This window comes from Numenius arquata, chromosome 12, assembly GCF_964106895.1.
Source record: "Numenius arquata chromosome 12, bNumArq3.hap1.1, whole genome shotgun sequence".
Lineage (NCBI taxonomy): Eukaryota > Metazoa > Chordata > Aves > Charadriiformes > Scolopacidae > Numenius > Numenius arquata.
The window spans coordinates 45,094,259-45,112,575 of record NC_133587.1 but is presented as its reverse complement, the minus strand read 5'-3'; the positions used below and the strand labels follow the sequence as shown (position 1 = coordinate 45,112,575).

At 50.7% G+C, this 18,317-nt stretch overlaps 1 protein-coding gene across 2 annotated transcripts; it reads left to right on the top strand.

Annotated features, from left to right (window-relative positions):
* Positions 1-576: 576 nt before the first annotated feature.
* Positions 577-12,787, top strand: ASB10 (ankyrin repeat and SOCS box containing 10). 2 transcript variants are annotated; one of them, XM_074157065.1, is made up of 5 exons: positions 577-1,003; positions 5,736-6,003; positions 6,546-7,050; positions 8,563-8,676; positions 8,929-12,787. In XM_074157065.1, exons 1-5 carry the CDS (start codon positions 706-708, stop codon positions 9,112-9,114), a joined length of 1,371 nt encoding a protein of 456 aa, XP_074013166.1. In that variant the 5' UTR covers positions 577-705; the 3' UTR covers positions 9,115-12,787. The 2 variants fall into 2 exon arrangements, with proteins under 2 accessions (XP_074013166.1, XP_074013167.1); XM_074157066.1 differs by lacking the exon at positions 577-1,003 and adding an exon at positions 4,225-4,532.
* Positions 12,788-18,317: the final 5,530 nt, after the last annotated feature.

Here is an 18,317-nt window from a genome sequence, read left to right as displayed (position 1 = left end):
GCGGCTGGAGGAGTGGATGGCACAGCTGGCCATGCCCCCCTCAGAAGCCTGAAGATGCTTGCCAGCCTCTCAAGGTTTGCATGGGAGAGTCTTCCTTATTGCCAGGAAACTTGGTTGATGTCACACAAGCTGTTTTTCCCAGGGCTCGCCCACATGCCCTTCTTTATCCTGCTCAGCCTTGTCTGGGCAGCCTGTCTCGCTGCCTCGCTGAAGATGCTGGTTCTCAAGAGCAGAGTGTGGGGCTTGAGGAGTGTTCTGGTCCCCGTGGAGGAGACCTCTGTACTCAGTCCCTTGTGACTTCTGACACCACCCCCTTTCCACACCCCTCCACTGTGATTTCCCCCACCTTGCTCCGCTTCTTTCCAAGTGGGAGCACGGTGCAGGGCAGAGACTTTGCAGAACAAACCAGCAAGCATGTGGAGAATGTTTCCAGGCTGCCTGCTACCCCTCTCCTGTGCCTAATCCATGCTGGGGATTGCATCCAGCAGCTGAAAATAAGCTCTTGGAAGGAAGGAAGGTGGTGAATGGGGGCTGTCAGGCAGGACTATTTATACTCGGTGAGTCAGGCCTGTGCCTGAATCCAGCCAGATGCTGGGGAGCTGGAACTCAGGAGCAACCTGCAAAGGACATAGCTGTGGATAAGAGGCTCTTGCCTGCAGCAGCTTGTTTGCTGTAAGGTTCAGATTGTCCTGTTTGTTCCCCGTGATGGACTGCGCCTTTCCCTTCAGCTCTGCCACACAACGCTTGCTGCAGCAGGATTGGTGGAAGTACGCTCGGCATAGAGGGTCCCCGTACCACCACAGTGAGCACAGGCTGAGCCCGGTTGTCCAGGGATACCAGAACAGCCGCTTGGAGCCACTGGAGTGTCGGGACCTGCTGGTCCAGAACGCACTCTTTACTGGGGACCTGGAGATGCTGCAGAAGTACTTCACCAAGAGTGCAGCCGTCAATCTCGTCATTGAGACTAGGGGTGATGAGCTGCGCTGGACCAGCAGGAAATTTGGTGGGTGTTCAAGGCTGGGACATGGCAGGATGGGAAGTGCCCAGGGTGGGGACCAGAAAAAGAGCACAGACACCTGAGATAAGTGTTGAGAGGAATCCTCAGTGGTAGGTACAGGGTAGTGGAAGAGGGACTTGCGGGGAAAAAAAGGCTTTTGGATGAGGAAAGAGTACTCCAGGGCTGTAGACCAAATGGTAGGAGGTTTGTTGAAGGTGGCCAGAAGCGATCTACTGGGAAATGGTGAGAATAGGCCCTTGGAAGGGCTGCTGGAAAGGAACAACATCAGGACTGTCCTGTTAGAGATTGCTGGGTTAGATGTGAAATATGTGTGGGGAGGAGGTGAGGCTTGGGTGAGAAGGCATGAGGTGGCATAAGGATGCTTTTCCTGCCTTATGTCTTAAGCAGGGTCTGTTATTTCATTTCATTAGAAGCTGTGTCATGCTTTGGGAAGAGCAGAGAGGTCTTACTGGTGCCCCTTAGGCAGAGCTTAGCCTGTGTCCTGAGGAAGAGGCATGTGTAGGCAGCTGCTTGGGGACCAAGTCACGTTTGCTCTGTGTCTACCTAATCCTGCTGCTGCAGTGAAATCCAGGTGTGAAACGAAGCCATTGCGATCCCTGCTGCAGACACTGACTTGGAGAAGCCACAGGAGGTTGGTGTGGGAGGGTTAACAGTGATCAGCTGGAGAGAGGGGCTTTGCTCTAGGACAAAAGCATTTGCTGTTTTGCATTTTCACATGTGGGATTTGCACCCTGCAAGCTGTTCTACTCTGTAAGATGGATTGGGCAAGGGGAGCAGAAATCTAGTTTACCTAAGAGATGGTGGAAGCAAGGTTGTCCTGAGTGACAAGGACACTCAGCTGCTCATCCTTGTTGTTTTCTCCCATCTGTGCACATTGCTGTACCTTGCCCAGATACATCTTGTGGCTACCACAGATGCTCCCATGCTCTATGGTCCCTTTTGCTTACCTTCTTGTCCATGTCTTCTATGAACTCTTCAGTAATCAGCATGGGTGGTGTGTTAAAGGGAGAGGTGTCCTTAGCCATCTGGAAGTGCACGTGTCCTCACCGCTGTCTGGTGGTGGTGTGGTGTGGTGCAGGCAGACTCCCAGAATTTAGGACAGGGAGTGTCAGCTGTGTGGGGCCCATAATTGCACCACCCTTTTCCAGAGAAGGTTGGTGGCAAAAGCCCCCCCATGCCAGAATGGAAGAGCTGTTGATGAAGGCCGCTTTCCCAGAGGTGTGGGTTCTTTTCAAGTGCCCTGGCACAGAGCTAGGGAGCACACTGATAAAGCTTGACTATGGCTGAGCGTTTTGTGGGGATCTATGCCAGCAAGAAACACAGATAGAATGGGTTTGCAGGTGCAAGTGTTGCTGCTTGTGGGTGATGAAGTTTATTTCCTGAAGTCTAAGATTTATGCAACTCAGGTTTTGAATTGTTACAGTCTACTTAAGAATAAAAATACAAAAGGTATTTTCCTTTGTGTAAGTGAGACTACTTGTCAGAAAAATATTAATTGCACATTTTAACTCCCGTCTTACACTGGACTGACAGACACTTGAACAGCAAGTCAGTCTGCTTGTAAAGATGTGTGCCCCCAAAAAAAGCCAGAATCACTGATGCAAAGTAACTTCACACAGAAATTGCTCTTATCACCAAAGTTTCAAGATGTGAAAAACCCGAACAACTAAGATCATTCATCAAGCATGAACCAAAAAACGTACTGCAATATTTATCATATAAAGATATAAAACAAAAACCAAAAGCAAACTTTTGTGCTAACTTATGCGTTGGTTATGTATCTCACTGGCCCACAGCAACAGTTTCTTACAACTGTCACAGCCAGTAACCTTAAAAGTAGACTCTAGTGACCTGGTCTTTCCCATGTCATCCCTGTTGATATTTGAAGAAGCCCAGAGGAAGTGTAAATTGTACAGTGTTACTGACACTGTCTCGCACAGCCTTTTGCCTTCCTGGCGATGCTTTTGTGATGGGGGAACCTCAGGCTCTCCTGGGATACCTGCACGTACCTTTGGGGAAACAGAGGATTGCATTAGGTGAGAAAGTCTGCCGGGTGCTTCCCTCTCTTCACCCTTTTGTGCACTACATTTTTAGCTAGACAAGGTGGTAGAGTCTGCACAGACAGAGGATGCTGGGGACTGTCAGTACAGAACTTCATCATTTATTTTCATTACTGAGAAGGGTAAAGTTCCCTATCTTACACTCTTCTCTGGTCCCCCAGGTAATTGTGGCTTGATGTTCTATTGAGGTCACTTAACTTCTTTTCAGATGCATAATCTGAATAGCTCCACAATACACAACTAAACACTGCTAGTCTTCCGTGCAGTTTGATGTGATGTTTAGAACATAAGGTCTGAACAAAGTGCACATAATGCTGATGAGCGAAGGGTGCTGTTCTGTAACCAAAGTAGGGGCAGGGTGGGTTTACACAACTAAATGGGGACAGGGGAAAATGCCATCTCAGGTGAAAGGACAGCAGTGAGGAACCCCCTGTGAGGGGGCTCTCAGAGGATGGATGGGCAGTATTAGAACCTTGCAGGAGCTCTCGGTGAGGCTGAATTTCAAGGAACAGTAGGAAGAGGTCTAAAGGATAATTAACCTTCTATGTTTTTACTTTGTTTGTAATGCACTGTTTCTGTCATGGTTTGGGCTGAACTGGGTGTTCAGCCTGAACGAATGACAGATGAATGAATGGCACTGAAACGAATGACAGATGCTCTTCTCTTCTACCTGCCTTTTAGCTTTAAGCTTTGATTAAAAAGAACTTTCTTGTGGCTTTTTTAAAACCTGTTTAGTGCCAAGGGCTCGGGTGGCACTAGCAAATGGAGATTCAGTGCTGGAGATGTGCAAGGAGATGAAGGTGTACGGAGGCAGCCAGGTTGTGCTGTGTTGGTCTGGGCAGCAGCTGGGTGACAGCAGCAAGTCAGGCATGAGACTACATCCCTCTCTATTCCTTTAGTGGTGTCCTGTCTCCGTTTCTACCCTTCAGGCTACTCCTCTGCCCTGTCTGGGGGCCTTCCCTTTGCAGTCAGTGACTGCAGAGATACTGCTGCCCGAGAGGACTGTCCTTATCAGCCTCTTGGCCCAAACTCTTGGTCACAAGTTTTCCCAGAATAGAGCAGCTGAGACCTGAGCTGTGCACAGCCTGGGCCAAGCAACGATGTGACATGTCCTCCTTGCGGGCGGCTGGAGCACGGGGCACTGGCGAGGCTGTACCTGCAGGCTCGGACCCTGCCCGGTGGGGCAGCAGTGGGTCCTGCCCTGGCTTCTGCCGAGGGTCTGGGTGCTGTGCCACGGGTAGTAATGCAGGCGGAGGAGATGAATTGGGAGCCCATTTGCACACGGAAGGTGGAGGGTCCTGCCCAGGTCTACTGGCAGGCCCTGCTGGCTGGGGATCAGGGAGTTGTGGCCGAGATCCTCAGCGACCATCAGAACAACCTGAGTCCCAGTGCTGTGTTTGACACAAGTGACCTGGAGGAGTGGAAAAACTACCGCTTCAACTTCCGCCGGCTGAGTATGAGGGGGGCAGCAGGCAGGCACCATGGCCCGCCTGAACAGGGGCTCGGAGCCTTTTGCTTGTGCCTCAGGGCACTGCTATTGCTGGAATTGTGTGCTGTGGGTGCTGCTTGGGTTAGAGGAGTGTGGGTGGGAGAGAGAGCACTGGGATGTGGTCGGGTTTCCCTGGGTGTGTGTGTCTGGGGGCCTGAGGTGTGTCCGGGTACCCAGCCCTTTGAGCAGGGGTTGTGCAAGTGCTTGGAAACTGCCCGGGTTCCCCCATGGGGCAGAGGAGAGTCAGCCTCCAGGTTATGCTCCCTCTGTCACAAGCCCTGCAGCCTGGCTCTGTGAGCCTGCTCTGGCTGTGTGGGGCTGCTGGTTCCCTCTGTGGCTTATGCTGGGCAAGGAATTGGTCCTCGAGACCAGGTTCCTCGAGAAGGTTCAGTTTGAACCTGGCCCTAGGAAACACAGTTGACCGCATGCTGCTTCTGCAAGAAAGAGGTGAGAGGGATGGAGTATTGAACACGTTGTGCAGTCTGGGATGTGATCCTCCAGCCCAGCCTGGACGGGCAGCAAGAATGATTTCAGGAGCCCTTATCCTGTAACAGCAGCCCTTACCCTATTTGCCAGCAGACAGCACCAGCTCAGCAATGGTTCCAGCTGGGTCCACATCCTTGAGAGTTGACAGATTTCAACCTCTTGCTCTCTCCTAGGCCCTACATGTCCATCTCTGCTGAAGATGCTTGCCTGCACCATGCTCAGGGCTTGTCTGAATCTCCTGTGTGCACAGCAGCCTGCTCCAGCACCTCTTTGTTTTACTGTGGTGCTTTGTACGTGGTGCTCTTCCCAGCCACCTTGCTGCTGTCAGCCCTGTCTGTGCCTGAGCCCCTCTATCCGCTGTCCTCCTGTCTACAGAAACCCCGTGCTGCGTGGCTGAGCTGCAGGGGGAAAAACACAGTTTCTGGGAACAGCCTCTGCCCCAAGGCTCCTGCTCCTCTGAGCTCCCTGACAGCATGGTTGTGCAGTCTGAGAGCCATCCCCAGAGCTTTGCCTTGGGCAGGCCAGTCCGAGCAGGGACTGGCAGGAAGAGGCAGTCCCCTGAGGGGACACCTGGGTCTCTCAAGAGGGGATGTACATCAGGTACTTGGGGGGAAAGAGGCAGGACTGGGTGCTTTTGTGCACCACGGCTAGATGTGGCTCCCTGACCTCTCTTTCGCTGCAGGGCTGTGGTCTCTGAGCTACGAGCAGGAGCTCACCACGCCACTGCACATCACAGCCAGCCGGGGCTACACCGACTGCCTGCGGCTCCTGCTGCTCCGGGGGGCTGCCGTCGACTTCGCACCGGGGGGCAAGACTGCCCTGCACGAGGCTTGTGTGGCTGCCAGTACGGACTGCGTGCGGCTGCTGCTCAGCTTTGGTGCCGACCCCGAGGCTGTCTCTGAGGATGGCTACAAGCCCCTGCATCTCTGCAAGAGCCCAGACTCCATCGAGTGAGTTCCAGCCCGGGGGGCACAGTGGGCTCCCTCCCCATCGAGCCTCCTGAGTCCAGGAGGGGTCCCTGCTCATTCCTGCAGGCGGGTGGCTGCCTTGCAGCAACAGCTGCTGAGTGGGGTGGCCTTTCTGCCCGCTCCTGGACCAGGGTCACCTCTGAAGCCCAAGGGATGACTGTAAGTTCTAGTCTTCAGCTGATGTGGCTGAGCATGGTGCTGTTGTCTTGCTGCCCACCAGCAATGCACAGCCCATGGTTCACACTGCGAAGCTCTAGGCATGTGCGGTGTAGACAGGCCTCCGTGGGGGTGTGGGAGCAGGCTCTGGGTTAGGCATCTGTGGAGAATTAGCTGGAATTAGGATGACAGTATCTCTGCTCACCGGTCATCCTGGCTTAAAACCACTGCTCCGGGACGTGAGGAGCAGGCATTTATGGACTCTGGGAAAATTGAAAGCTGTGGGATGAGCAGACACGGGGTGTGGGGTGGTTGTCTGTAGGATAGGAGCTGGAGAGCCTGACACTGAATCATCTTGCCCCACACAGGTGTGTCCAGCAGCTGCTGCAGCATGGCGCCAGCGTGAACAGTCGGACAGAGGAGGAAGACGACACAGCACTGCATGTAGCAGCACGCCATGGCCTGACAGACCACGTCCAGCTGCTGCTGCACCATGGGGCAGAGCTGGAGGCAAGGAATAAGGAGGGGCAGACGCCACTGAATGCTGGCTGTGCTCAGCCCCATCAGCCCCAGGACATGGACCGCTACTACCGGGTCTGCCAGCTGCTGGTGGAGAGTGGTGCCAGCATTGATGCTGCAGACAGGGACCGCCAGCACCCACTTCACCTGGCCTGCAAGAACGCCAATGCTCAAATAGCAGAGTTACTGCTGGCCCGGGGTGCAAATGTCAATGTCATGAACTACAGCGGCAACACAGCACTGCACAATATCCTGCAAGCGACTGCCTACAAGCTGGAGCACCACCCAGAGCTTGTGGTGCAAGCCCTGCTCAACCACGGTGCCATCCGTGTCTGGCCTGGCTCTCTCCTCAAGGTGCGGGGCCCACAGCTGTGCTGGCGGAGTGGTGGGAAGGGAAGGCGGTGAACATCAGGGCCCCAGTGAGAGCGAGGGTGTTCCTGTCACAGCAGGGCTTGTTCTGTGCCAGCCACTTGCTGTCCTGCCTGTCTCCTCCCAGGGCTGGGGAAGGGGAGCTGGCATTACTGGTCAGGGAGTCCCCGCAGTCTTCTCCTGGGGTGTGTTCTCTGGTAGGAGTCGCCTGCTTCTGTCTGCTAAGCTGTGGGGATGGTACTTGCCTAGTTCCCATAATCGCTTGCCCTGGAAAGTGTTGGCCCTTTTCCTCTCGGGATGTGTTTCCTCTTTGGGACATACTCCCCAGCTCATGCTGTCTCTGCAAGACACCAGCCAACAAAGGGTTAATTTCCTGTCTTAATTCCTGAGCAGTGCAATAATTACCCAGCCCGGAGATCAGCAGATTGCTCTCCCCTTTGGGAAAATACAGGAAAATCAACAATTAACACTAATTAATCTCCTATTAACGCCAGATAATGAGGATCACTCATACAGCCGGAATAGGCTCTGACAGCTACTGCTGGCCCGGGCCATGGGGAGTGGGAGCCAAGAGCCGGGGGATCTGCCTCTGTGCAGCTCTGTGTGGTGGGGTGTGCTCCGAAGGCCATGCTGGTGTGTGAGTTACATGGCACCCCTGTGTCATGTGCACCTACGTGGGCATGACACTCACCAGAGATGTGTGGCATGACATATATGTGATGTCTTCCCAGGGAATAAATGCATGTATGTATTCCCAGGGAATATATATGTATGGTGCCTTCCCTTGCCCAAGGAAGCAGTTGAGTCACCATCCCTTGGAGATATTTAGAAGATGTTAGACGTGGTGCTGAGGGACACGGGTTAGTGGTGGACTTGGCAGTGCTGCGTTAATGGTTGGACTTGATGATCTTGAAGGTCTTTTTCAACCTAAAGGATTCTATGAGTGCTGGGGCTCTCTGTAGCAGCTAACGTGGGCGCAGTACTCCCTGGGACACCCATCGCATACCTCACAGATACCGGTGTCTCTGCAGCCCCACGCCGAAGGGGCATGATATGTCCCTGGGATCCCTGCGTGGCCCTCGGCAGAGGCCTGGTGTGCCTTAGCCTTGGTGCACACCAGATGGGTGTCAGTCCTTACCCCACAATGACTCATGCTCTACCTAGAAAAACTTGAGGAAAGGAGGCTGGCATAAAGCAGTGTTGGTTGCTTATGAGCCTCTTGCAGCTGTGAGGCAGATGAAGGAGATCCACACCCCAGCCGTCCCTGTGTCTGAGGAGGGGCTGTGGGGACCCTGTTGCGCTGAACACAGCCCTGCTGCATGTGGCATCCTCTGGCACTTCCCACCATCTCTGGGTTTGATCTCCGGGGACAGCAGGAGGGAAAGACATTCATTTCCTAGATTTACCGGGGCTGGTTTTGAGCACGTGCAGCTTCTCAGGAGGTGAAGGTGGGGCTTACAGGACCATGCCTAAAGCTCATTGTCTCTCCCGGTGCAGGTGCTGCGGTACTGCCATCCCTGCCCGCGTGTCATTGAGGCCCTGATGAACAGCTACGATCACGTGCGGGTCTCTGAGGACTGGGTGGAGGCAGTTCCAGGGGAGGTTGTACAGGTGAGGGAATATGCGCTGGTGGCTGGAGAACCTGCAGCCAGGCTACCACAGCAGGGTGCCAGGGGAGGCTTGGGGCTGAGGGGGGTTTAAGGCAGGGCTGGGGAGAGATTTGCGGGGCGTAGGGTGCTGTTGGGGGACAGGAAGGATTGCAGTGTAGTGACTCGAAGGAAAGGGGCTGTCTGCTTCTACCTCTGCTCCCAGGGTGATTTCTTCAGCTTTATCTGCCTCTCGTCCTCTCTTCTCTCTCTGTAGAAATACCCACGTTTCTACCAGTCACTCTTCTCCCTGGAGCAGAGACCTCGCTCCTTGCAGCACTTGGCTCGCTGCACGCTCAGGACCTTCCTGGAGGGCCGGTTGCTTCAGGTCCTGCCTCAGCTGCACCTGCCAAGTGCCTTGCACCGTTTTCTGCTGCTCGGCTTCGAGGATGTTCTCTACTAAGGGCTATGGTTCCACTCCTACGGTGCCTTTCTGTGCAGATGTTCCATCCCTGCCAGTGCGGTCTGTGTCTTCCCAGCTGACTCCCTCCCCTAACACACTCTCTCTTACAGATCACCTGATTTAACTGGGGGAAAAACCCAAAACCAGACCAAGAAAAAACAGCAGAAAAGCTTTGGGGCACCTAAGCCCTTTTTCAGAACTGCAACGATTGGAAAAGTTCAAGCCAAGTGCAGGCTGAGAACAAATGCTCTAGGTTTAACTCAGTTATTCTAATCAATTAGCAATTGATTTTTAAAAACATTTACAAGAACAGAAATAAAAAGGTGTGATGTTCCAGAGCACATTTTGGCAATATAACAAGCCTTGCTGCTTTTCCTCAGGTTTCTGAAGGGGAAAGTTCTAATGCACTGTCGAATGTACTTGCTGGGACAGGAGTTATACCAGGGAAGTTTAGCTGTCCTGACCATGTGGGTCTCAACCGAGGACAGCAAGCATGTGATAATATTAGCACAGGGACACATGGTTCTGGTGTGTTTCTACTAACCGTAACAGGCATAGGCAGCTGCTGATTGTATTCCAGGTTCGCTGGGAATGTCTCTTGGGCACATGCCATTGTTCCTGCTTCAGCATCCACCTTGGTTTTTTGGCAGAGCAGTCAGCAGGAGACAGCCTCCTGACTGGCTGAGTAACGCACATCCGCTGCCCCGCTCCCAGTGCGGCTGTGCAAGGGATGGGCTTGGGGAAAAAAATTCATCCTATTTCTAGACAGAAGTTTCCATCCAAGCTGCAGGCACAGGGTCTTACTCTGACCACCTCTGTGTAGTCAAAGCATTGCCTGTCCCTAGAATCCCCTTCCTTTAACTGAAAGATCAACTGCATCGGTATCTCCCTTTAGGCTGCCCAGCCTCGAGTATCTGCTTGACTCTTACCTGATCTTTCCTGTTCCTCGGTAAAGAGCATGACACACCGTAATGGGTGGACTTGTAAACCATAATGGTACTTATGGAAGGGTACAAGGACAAAGCAAGTAGAGAAAAGCCCTTTCCTGGCATGTCTGTCCCCACCCCAGAGCTCTGTAAATTGCATTTCAGGTACTTTTGAGTCAAAAGGCCATCTTTGTATTTAGCAGTCAGAGAGAGATATTTTTTTTCTTCTATAAATTTGATCAGTCACTTTTTGGACCCATATATATTTGAGGATTCTGATACCCTTGTGGCAAGGATAACTTAATTGCACATTGTGTTGGTAATCTCCTTTTATTTGTCTTTTTTTATTTGTCACCTTCTTGTTTCATTTGATGCCCTTTAACTCTTGTATTTTAAGAATATGTGGGCAACTACAGTCTGTTCCTCTTCATCATGTTATTCAGAACAATATAGATACCTGTCACTTCTCTCCTTACTTAGGCTGTAGTTCCATGGGACTGTGTCGCTCCCTGCGGGGAAGCCGTCACCCAACCCTGAACCATAAGCACAGGCTTTTCCTGTCTCTTTACTGACCCCAGTACATCACTTTGAGATGAAGGGGCGAGAACTGTGCACAACATTCAAAATGTGGTTGTGCCACGATCGCGTAAGAGTTATTCTTAGCCGTGTGGATGTGAGATCTACACAAATGCCTCGGGAACCCTAGATTTGTATTTGACATTAGTTGATTATTTACACAGTCCAGGAGGACAGCCTTGGCAGCGATGCCCTCCCATTCAGCACGTTTTGTGTTCAGATGGCACATGTCGCTACCTCTACATGTGTTCCAGACTCATTAGTGTCCAGGATGCCATCCCTGTTTTAAAATGAAGCCCACATTCTTCTTTCCTATATGTTGCACCTTATACTTAGATGTAACAAACCAGGTTTTTCATGAACCTGGTGTTTCAGGCAATCCAGATCAGGTTGTTTTGGGCAAGCACCACCTATTACTTTTACCATCCCAACAATTCATTTTTAACCACCTCAATAATTTTACCAGCAATTGTTTTTTTATTTTCTCCCTGCTTGCTAATAACATATAGCATTGATACATGAATAGATTACAACTAGAAATATATCTGTCAGATGGCTATATAGAATAGGTCTTCTCAGTTACCCAATTCTTTCAAATCTGTTAATACTGATCACATTGATTGTAGCATAAAGCTGATTTTTCTTATTAGAATGTCATGCAGAACTAAGTCAAATGACTTACAGGAATCTAAGCATGCCATATCTATCTAGTTAGCTCTATCAAACTTGTAGGCTTACAAAAAATTACATAAAATTATTTGAAAGTGCCTCTTTCAAATGACATCAATTTGAATGACATTAATTTGGGTTCTAGCTTTTAGTAATTTACTCAGGACATCCCTTGGCTGCTTGTTTGTGATTGCTGGGAATGTGTGTTTAACTAGCTGCTCTGTAGTTTCTTGGATATCCGTGTGAACACATTTAAATACTGGTAAGGCATTGGATTTTGTGTTTTCCCCCCAGTTATCGTAAGTTTCCCAGTGTGCCATGATTTGTTATAAATAAAAAAAAATATCAATGGTTCAGTGAACTCATTAGCCAATTAAATACTCTTGGATGTAAGTTATCCTTCTGCAGATTACAAAAATTGTTACTTAAACAGTTTCTCTTTAGCATCTTCCTTAATTACTTATGGAATAGAAAGTATTTCATTACCACTGTAAATATGAATATTATCCATTGTTGTTTGAAATACAGAGCAGAAATACTTATTATGCAGAATGTATGTTTACAGGCAGAAACCTGGGGCAGGCATGCAGCGACTACAATTCTTTGGATTCTCTGCTGCTGGGGCGTCCTGCTCTGGGGTCAACATTGCAAAAAACCTGAGAAATTGGAGAGGGTTCAGAGAAGAGCCGTGAATGAGCTACGGATTGCCTGTGATCCCTGGCAGCGAGAATGTCGGAGGGGTGGTTGGACACGCCATTGATCCTTGGAGTCCTGCAGTTGTAGGAGCCTGTTCTTTGGTCCCAGATTTACAGGGCAGGAAGGGTGACAGCACTCTTCCACGGAGGACCATGGGCGTAGGGGCTGCACATACCCTCCCTCCCCACCCTGACACCCCTCGCCGATCTGTGCCTCCCCAAGCTTTCTGAGGGGCGGGCTGCAGAGTTTATTCAGCGTTGCCAGTTCTTCTGATCAGTGCTTGGAGGCAAAACTAGATCCAGTGGCTGCAAATTGAAGCTGGGCAAACACATATTAGAAATGAGATACATTTTTAATAGCAAGGGTAATTAATCTACTAATTAATTGCATCTTAGAATAGCTTATCATGGTGGATGTAGATTTCTCGTCTCTGGCTTTTTCAAAAATCAGCGGAAGATCTGCCCTGGTCCAGACCAGAATTCATCCTGCATGGTGCTTAGCCCATGTGCCAGAGTGATTGGACTGCTTAATAGTCTCCATAGTCTGTCACTCTTCCACACTTGTCACTACCACTGGCCTCGGTCACTGATGGGACTGTGTTTGGCCCCAGGGTAATGAAACAGCTTCATGTTTCCCTTAACAGCACTGCTCACTTCATTGATGTCTCTGACTTCCCCTTATTTCCTTCCTTTTGGTGGAGATGAACCAGTGCTGGTTTGCACTGGCTCTGACAGCTTCCTTGCTCGGAACTTGCTGTCTGCTCTGATTTCTGAAAAAGACATTCTGAAATAAATTGTGATGCTACTTTATTTAAGGATTTGTTCTTATTCAATGTCTCTGACAAGCTTTAGCTTTGAGAATTCAGCCCTTTGAAAGCACCGAGCAGGTTTCGCCCTGCAGGACCAGGCGATGTTTGTGGGTTGCCAAAGGACCTTGTGGCTGGATGTGACACACGAAGGCAAACTCCCTCCTCTCACCAGCCTGAGGTGAGGACCTCAGGGGCTGCCCTGAGACCCTTGCAGTGGTCCCACCTGAGGAGACACTCCAAGGACCTCTGGCTGACGGCAATAGGAGCCTCAGTGTTTGCTCCAACCTGCAGCCCCTTGCAGAGCTCTGCTGGACTCATACCCATGGCTGGTTTGGCCCTGCAGCAGTTCTCCCGCTGCTGAATGTTTCTGGTACTTCATCGTTAGGAGGAGGACTTTAAATGCTTCCTGCTCTCCTGTTTCCACCCAGAGGCTCTGCAGTGGATGCTGATGCTCCTGCGGTATGTGCTCTGCAGGTGAAACCCGGGTGAGCTCACCCCGTTGTACACGGGAACTCTCAGCCCCGCTCCCTTCCTCCGCCTCATCACCAGATGTCAGCAACGCTGCTCACATCCCTCCCTCCCTCGCACCTCCACGCTCCAAGGCTCTCCCTCAGGATTCTGGGCCACGGGGGCTTGCACCAAATGCAAGCCATGTTTGATAGTAGCCTGAGACTTCTTGAATTTGATGCTATGTCTGGCCAGCCTTACTTGGACTCCTGGAAAATACTACAGCAAGTAACTAGATAATTTGTAAGTGCCTGGACACACGTAAAGTTGGTCAGACCAATCCTGCTCCCTTCTGTATCAGGCCAAAGGACCCGTGGGAAAGGGGCAGAAGGAGCAGATGTTGTGTGTCTTAAATGTCTTGATTTCATGCTCTTTCACATAAGAATGAAATTAAGAAAAGATAACATAGAGTGAGCTGCTATGAGGTGAGAACATAACTAGTCAGAAGACCTTATTCAGAGCCATTTATCAGTAACCAAAGAGCAGTGATACAGAGAGGGTGTTACCTGGAGGTCTGTCCTCCATCTGGCACTGCTCTAGAGTTGTTAAAGACTGGCATGAAGGAACAGCCTTTGCTGTTCCTTTGTGCACAAGCCTTTGCTTGTCAGTCTGGGAAAATGAGCAGTTTTCGGATCAGGAAAACCCAGCTTCAGGGCTGTTTCTAGGCTCTCTGCTGACCCACAGAGGTCACAGGGGTTGGTACACAGGACAGGCCACTGTTGCTGCTGGTCTTGTGCAAGTCTTAGCAAAAATGTGGTGTTGCTCTAGAATGCCAGCTCTGCCCTTAGGTTCCAGGATAGACCACTCCGAGTTTTCCTCTCTTTACGTTATAGTCTCTCCCTATTTCGGAAACCCTGGCTTGGGACAGGTCCTTGCAAATAGCCTTTTTCTGATCTGAGATCTTGTCAGCAGCAAAACTATGCACCTGGGAATGCTCTTTCTACTATTAATGAGGATCCTGGATTCTTATTGCTCCAGCTACAGCTTTGCTAGGGCTAGTTCTTAAATATGTTCCCCAGCCATGGGAGGGTGCCGCCTCAGCTGCTGCAGACAAGTTTTGCTGTAGGAAGCTGAAGACAGAATCATGTGGGGCAACTCGAGAGTGGGATAAAAGCCTGTGAGACTGTATTTTCAGAGCCCAGCTGGAACCACCTGGGATCTCCTTGCACCCAGGGTACCTGCTGGGGCAGGACTTGCATATTGGCTGTCACCCCCCCGAGGCTGAGCATGCCTGCAGAGCCCGGTGGCTCAAGCCAGGGTTGGTTCCTATTGGACCACTTGTGGTGTAGTCCAGTAGTAGAGTCTGAGCCTGGTACCAGCCCAGCTTCTGTTAACACAGTGTCACAGCCACAGCAGCCCATTCTCTAGACTTTCCAAACTTTGAGTAAATAATTTTGCAACATTACCCTTGCTTTTAATATGCTTAGTAGCTATATTGCAGGAATGCCTAGAGGCCATGACTAGATTTAGTCCTGTTGTGCTAGATTCTGTGTAGAGATAGTAAGTGGAGCAGGTAGAGGCATAAAGTTAAGGTTGCATAGCAGTTTCCATTAGAAAGACCTGCTTTCATTTGCCAGTCAGTTATTAAACTTTAACTGTTGCAGTTGTGGTTTGCCATGCTGTGTGCCTGTCTCAGGCTGAACTTTTCTCATTACAGATACAGCAAAAATTAATTGGCCTCTACTTAACCAACAGCCTGTGTACCAGGAATATGCTCCAGATTCCCCGCCTTGGAGGAGCAGGTCACAGTGAGGAAAGCAGAGCTGGCCTGGATGTTTCTTCTTCCGTCCAGTAGCACGGGATCAACTTTTCCTAAATTCCCACCTCTGAGGATCCCGTTTTGCATGTACCAAGCAAAGACATTTTTAGAGGCTGATAGTTTTCTCCCAGGAAGCCTCTGCCCATGCTGAGCCGTTTGAAGTTATGGCAGATCCTCTGTGCTGACCAGATAGGTCATGTACCATCTTCAGCATAGACAGTGTGTCCCAAGTGTCAAGTGTTGGGCAGGACACTTTCCAGTCTTGCCTAATGGCTCCAGAAATGCAGACAAACTGACTTTTCCGTGCTCATATCTCCGTAGTAAGGAACAGGGAAGAAGAGGAAGAAGGCAGCTCAGCAGTTCTAATGCAGAAAACAGACAAGAAGAGGGGTGGGAAGCAAAGACAGACTGAGGAAGGCGGGACATCTCAGGCAGTGATGTGATGGAGGAGGTGGGACAGGCTGGTCTGTAATTCCTTAAGGGCACTGCTTGTAGAGACTGGACTTGACTTCAGTACGCGTGGCCCAGCCTGGTGAGACTCAGGACCAAGTGCTGAGGCTGAACATGGAGCAACCCAGCAAGTGCAAAACAGAAGGGAGAGAGCAGGTCTCCTCCTGAGACTCTTTTTTAGCGCAATGTCTGATAATGTATACAGCAAGGTCCTGAGATTTTTCTGGACCTGGATGGGACTTTGAGCAACCTGGTCTAGTGGGAGGTGTCCCTGCCCATGGCAGGGGGTGGGGCTGGATGATCTTTAAGGTCCCTTCCAACCTAAACCATTCTGTGATTCTATGATTCTGTCAACAGCTGAGAGTGCAGTGAGACCAGGAGCTTTACAAATTGTACATGTAATTAATATTTCTCATGTACCTGGTGTGTTGGACGGCGTATCTTCAGGCACGTTAAGGGAACATACCAACTGCTTGCAAGTGGGGGATGGAGCTGGATAAAATGGAATAGAGTGGCTCCCCGTGGAGAAGGTGTGTGGGGAGGGAAAAACGCCTGGGGAGCAGCGTACCGAGCAGTGGAGGTCTGAGCCTCAAGTGGAAGCCATGGAAACTGCATTTCCACTAGACAGTGAGAAACTGTGGTAGATCGGAGATAGGACACAGAAACTGGGGAAGCCCCTGGAGGTCTAAGGGGTGGTAGAGTTATCATGTGCAGCCTGGATCCTCACCCTTCCATCAACAGGATGGACCCTCACCATCCTGCAAGGATGGTGGACACAGGAGCTCTTAATCTGTGCCTTGTTAAATGCACGCACTAGAGTACAGTAGCACAATATTTGCTTTATTTTGCTTGCAACCTTTTTTTTTTTCCCCCAGTGCTTCAAGATTTCTTCTCTGGATCTTCGCTTTACAATTTGACAAATGAATTTCTACCTTTACTGTAAGGTCTCAGGAAACAAAATAAAGCAGAGTGGAGTAAGTTGTCAGGGTCTGAGTATATTCTCCTCCTCCTGTGGGTTTGCTCTCCAGGGTCAGGGCCAACTCAGATGATGCCATGGTCTGTCCTTGGGGAACCTCAGCAAGAGCCTGCCCCTCTTTGGCTGAGGAGCTGCTTTTAGGCTCAGGCCCTTAGTCTCTGCCTGGCCTAAGCTGGAGGTACACCTCATCTTGTACCTCCCCGCTGGTGACAATGATCCCGACCCACTGATTTGATTTTCTGGCTGGTCCTTGGACTTGCCTCACCACTTGGGGAGTGGGACTTGCTGGGTGATCACTGAACTATTGGTGACCCTGGTTACTGCCACCAGATTTGCTCTGCCCACCTTCCTTGAGTCTCGTGGGACTGCACCCTTGTCTGTGAAGCCACTGCCCTGCCTGCCTTGCTGCAAGTCTTGCTTCCTGGCTTCCCTTCTCTGTTGGAAGTGTATGAGCAGGTAAGCAGAATCTTAATTTGGAGACATATGTAGGGACTTGCAGGGTGCAAGCTACTGATTTGCAGGGGACAGCATGGGAACTTGTGTTACTGGCTTCAGGAAAGACCTGCTGCTCTGGGCACGTGCATCCTCCCATGTGGGAGCTGCAGTTCTTTCCCCAGCTTTCTCAGTTTCCTCAGCAAGATCACTGAAAATGCTGCCTATTGGTCTCAAATATCTTGCTAACTTATATGAGGGTGTGTGGGTTGAAGGTTACATAGAACAGGTTCCTTGAACAAGTGATCAAATTGCAATTGCTCAGGAGTTAGGAAGTCACTTGCATAGCCTTGATTTGGACCCTTTTGAGTGTAAGTCTTGAGATCCAGTAGCTTACACGTGGCTCTGCTTTTATTTTCTCCATGGTCTAACATGCTTTGAAAGCAGTGAAATGAACCCAAGCTGTGTGCATGAAGATGGCTCCAACTTGAAGGTTCCTTTCCCACAGGGATATTTGGGGGATGAGAAAGGAGAGCTGGGCCAAGGACAGATGGAACACAGATGCTGCCTGCAGACCTTGAGCATGTCTCTTACCATGTTGCAACTGATTCCTCAGGTGGGATTCATCCAAATGCTAGTCCCTGCCAGCCTCCTTCCCAGCCTGAAATCCAGGTCCTCATCCTAGACTAGTGGCCGAATGGCCTGCGCCCTATGAACATGCACATCTCTTCCCCAGTGATCCGAGGGCCATCAGTTGGTGGGAGGTGTCCGCATCAGAGTGGTGATAGGGATCCCTCTTGCCAAGCTTCCGTTTTATGATTCAGTATTTGAGTCTGGATGATTATTTTAGCATTAACTTCTCCACACCTCTGTTTCCCTGGCTGGGGGTAGGGCAACTCTCACTGCAGAGGGATATTTCCTTGAAACTGTAAGGATATGCCATAGAGAAAGGCACAAAGACACGAAAGAAGGACGATGCTCTGTGCAGGCCCTTGGTACTGATGTCACAGCTAGACCCTGGGGATTCAGATCATGCCTGTTCAGTGGAGGAAGGCTGCGTGCCACACTGCCAGCCTGATGTGCCCATTTGGCCTTGTTTAAATACGCCACACAGGATTCAAGTGCCCAGCTCTGTGGCTGGACTGTCATGTCCCACACAAAACATATGATTCAAGGCTGCAGCAAAGCAGTGCCCCAGACCTTCCTGGGGACAGAGCAGGAGAGGGTGGTGGTGTGTATTCACATCCGTGTCCGTGCCACTGGGGAGCCAGGCAGCTGGGGTTACGGCGTCCCTGGGCAAAGGGCGAGTGCAGGCAGAAAGGGGTCCTGAGAAGAGGACTGCCCCTAGGCGAGAGCTGGCACATAGCTGTGCCACTGAAAACACAGTCAGAATCAGTTTAGACG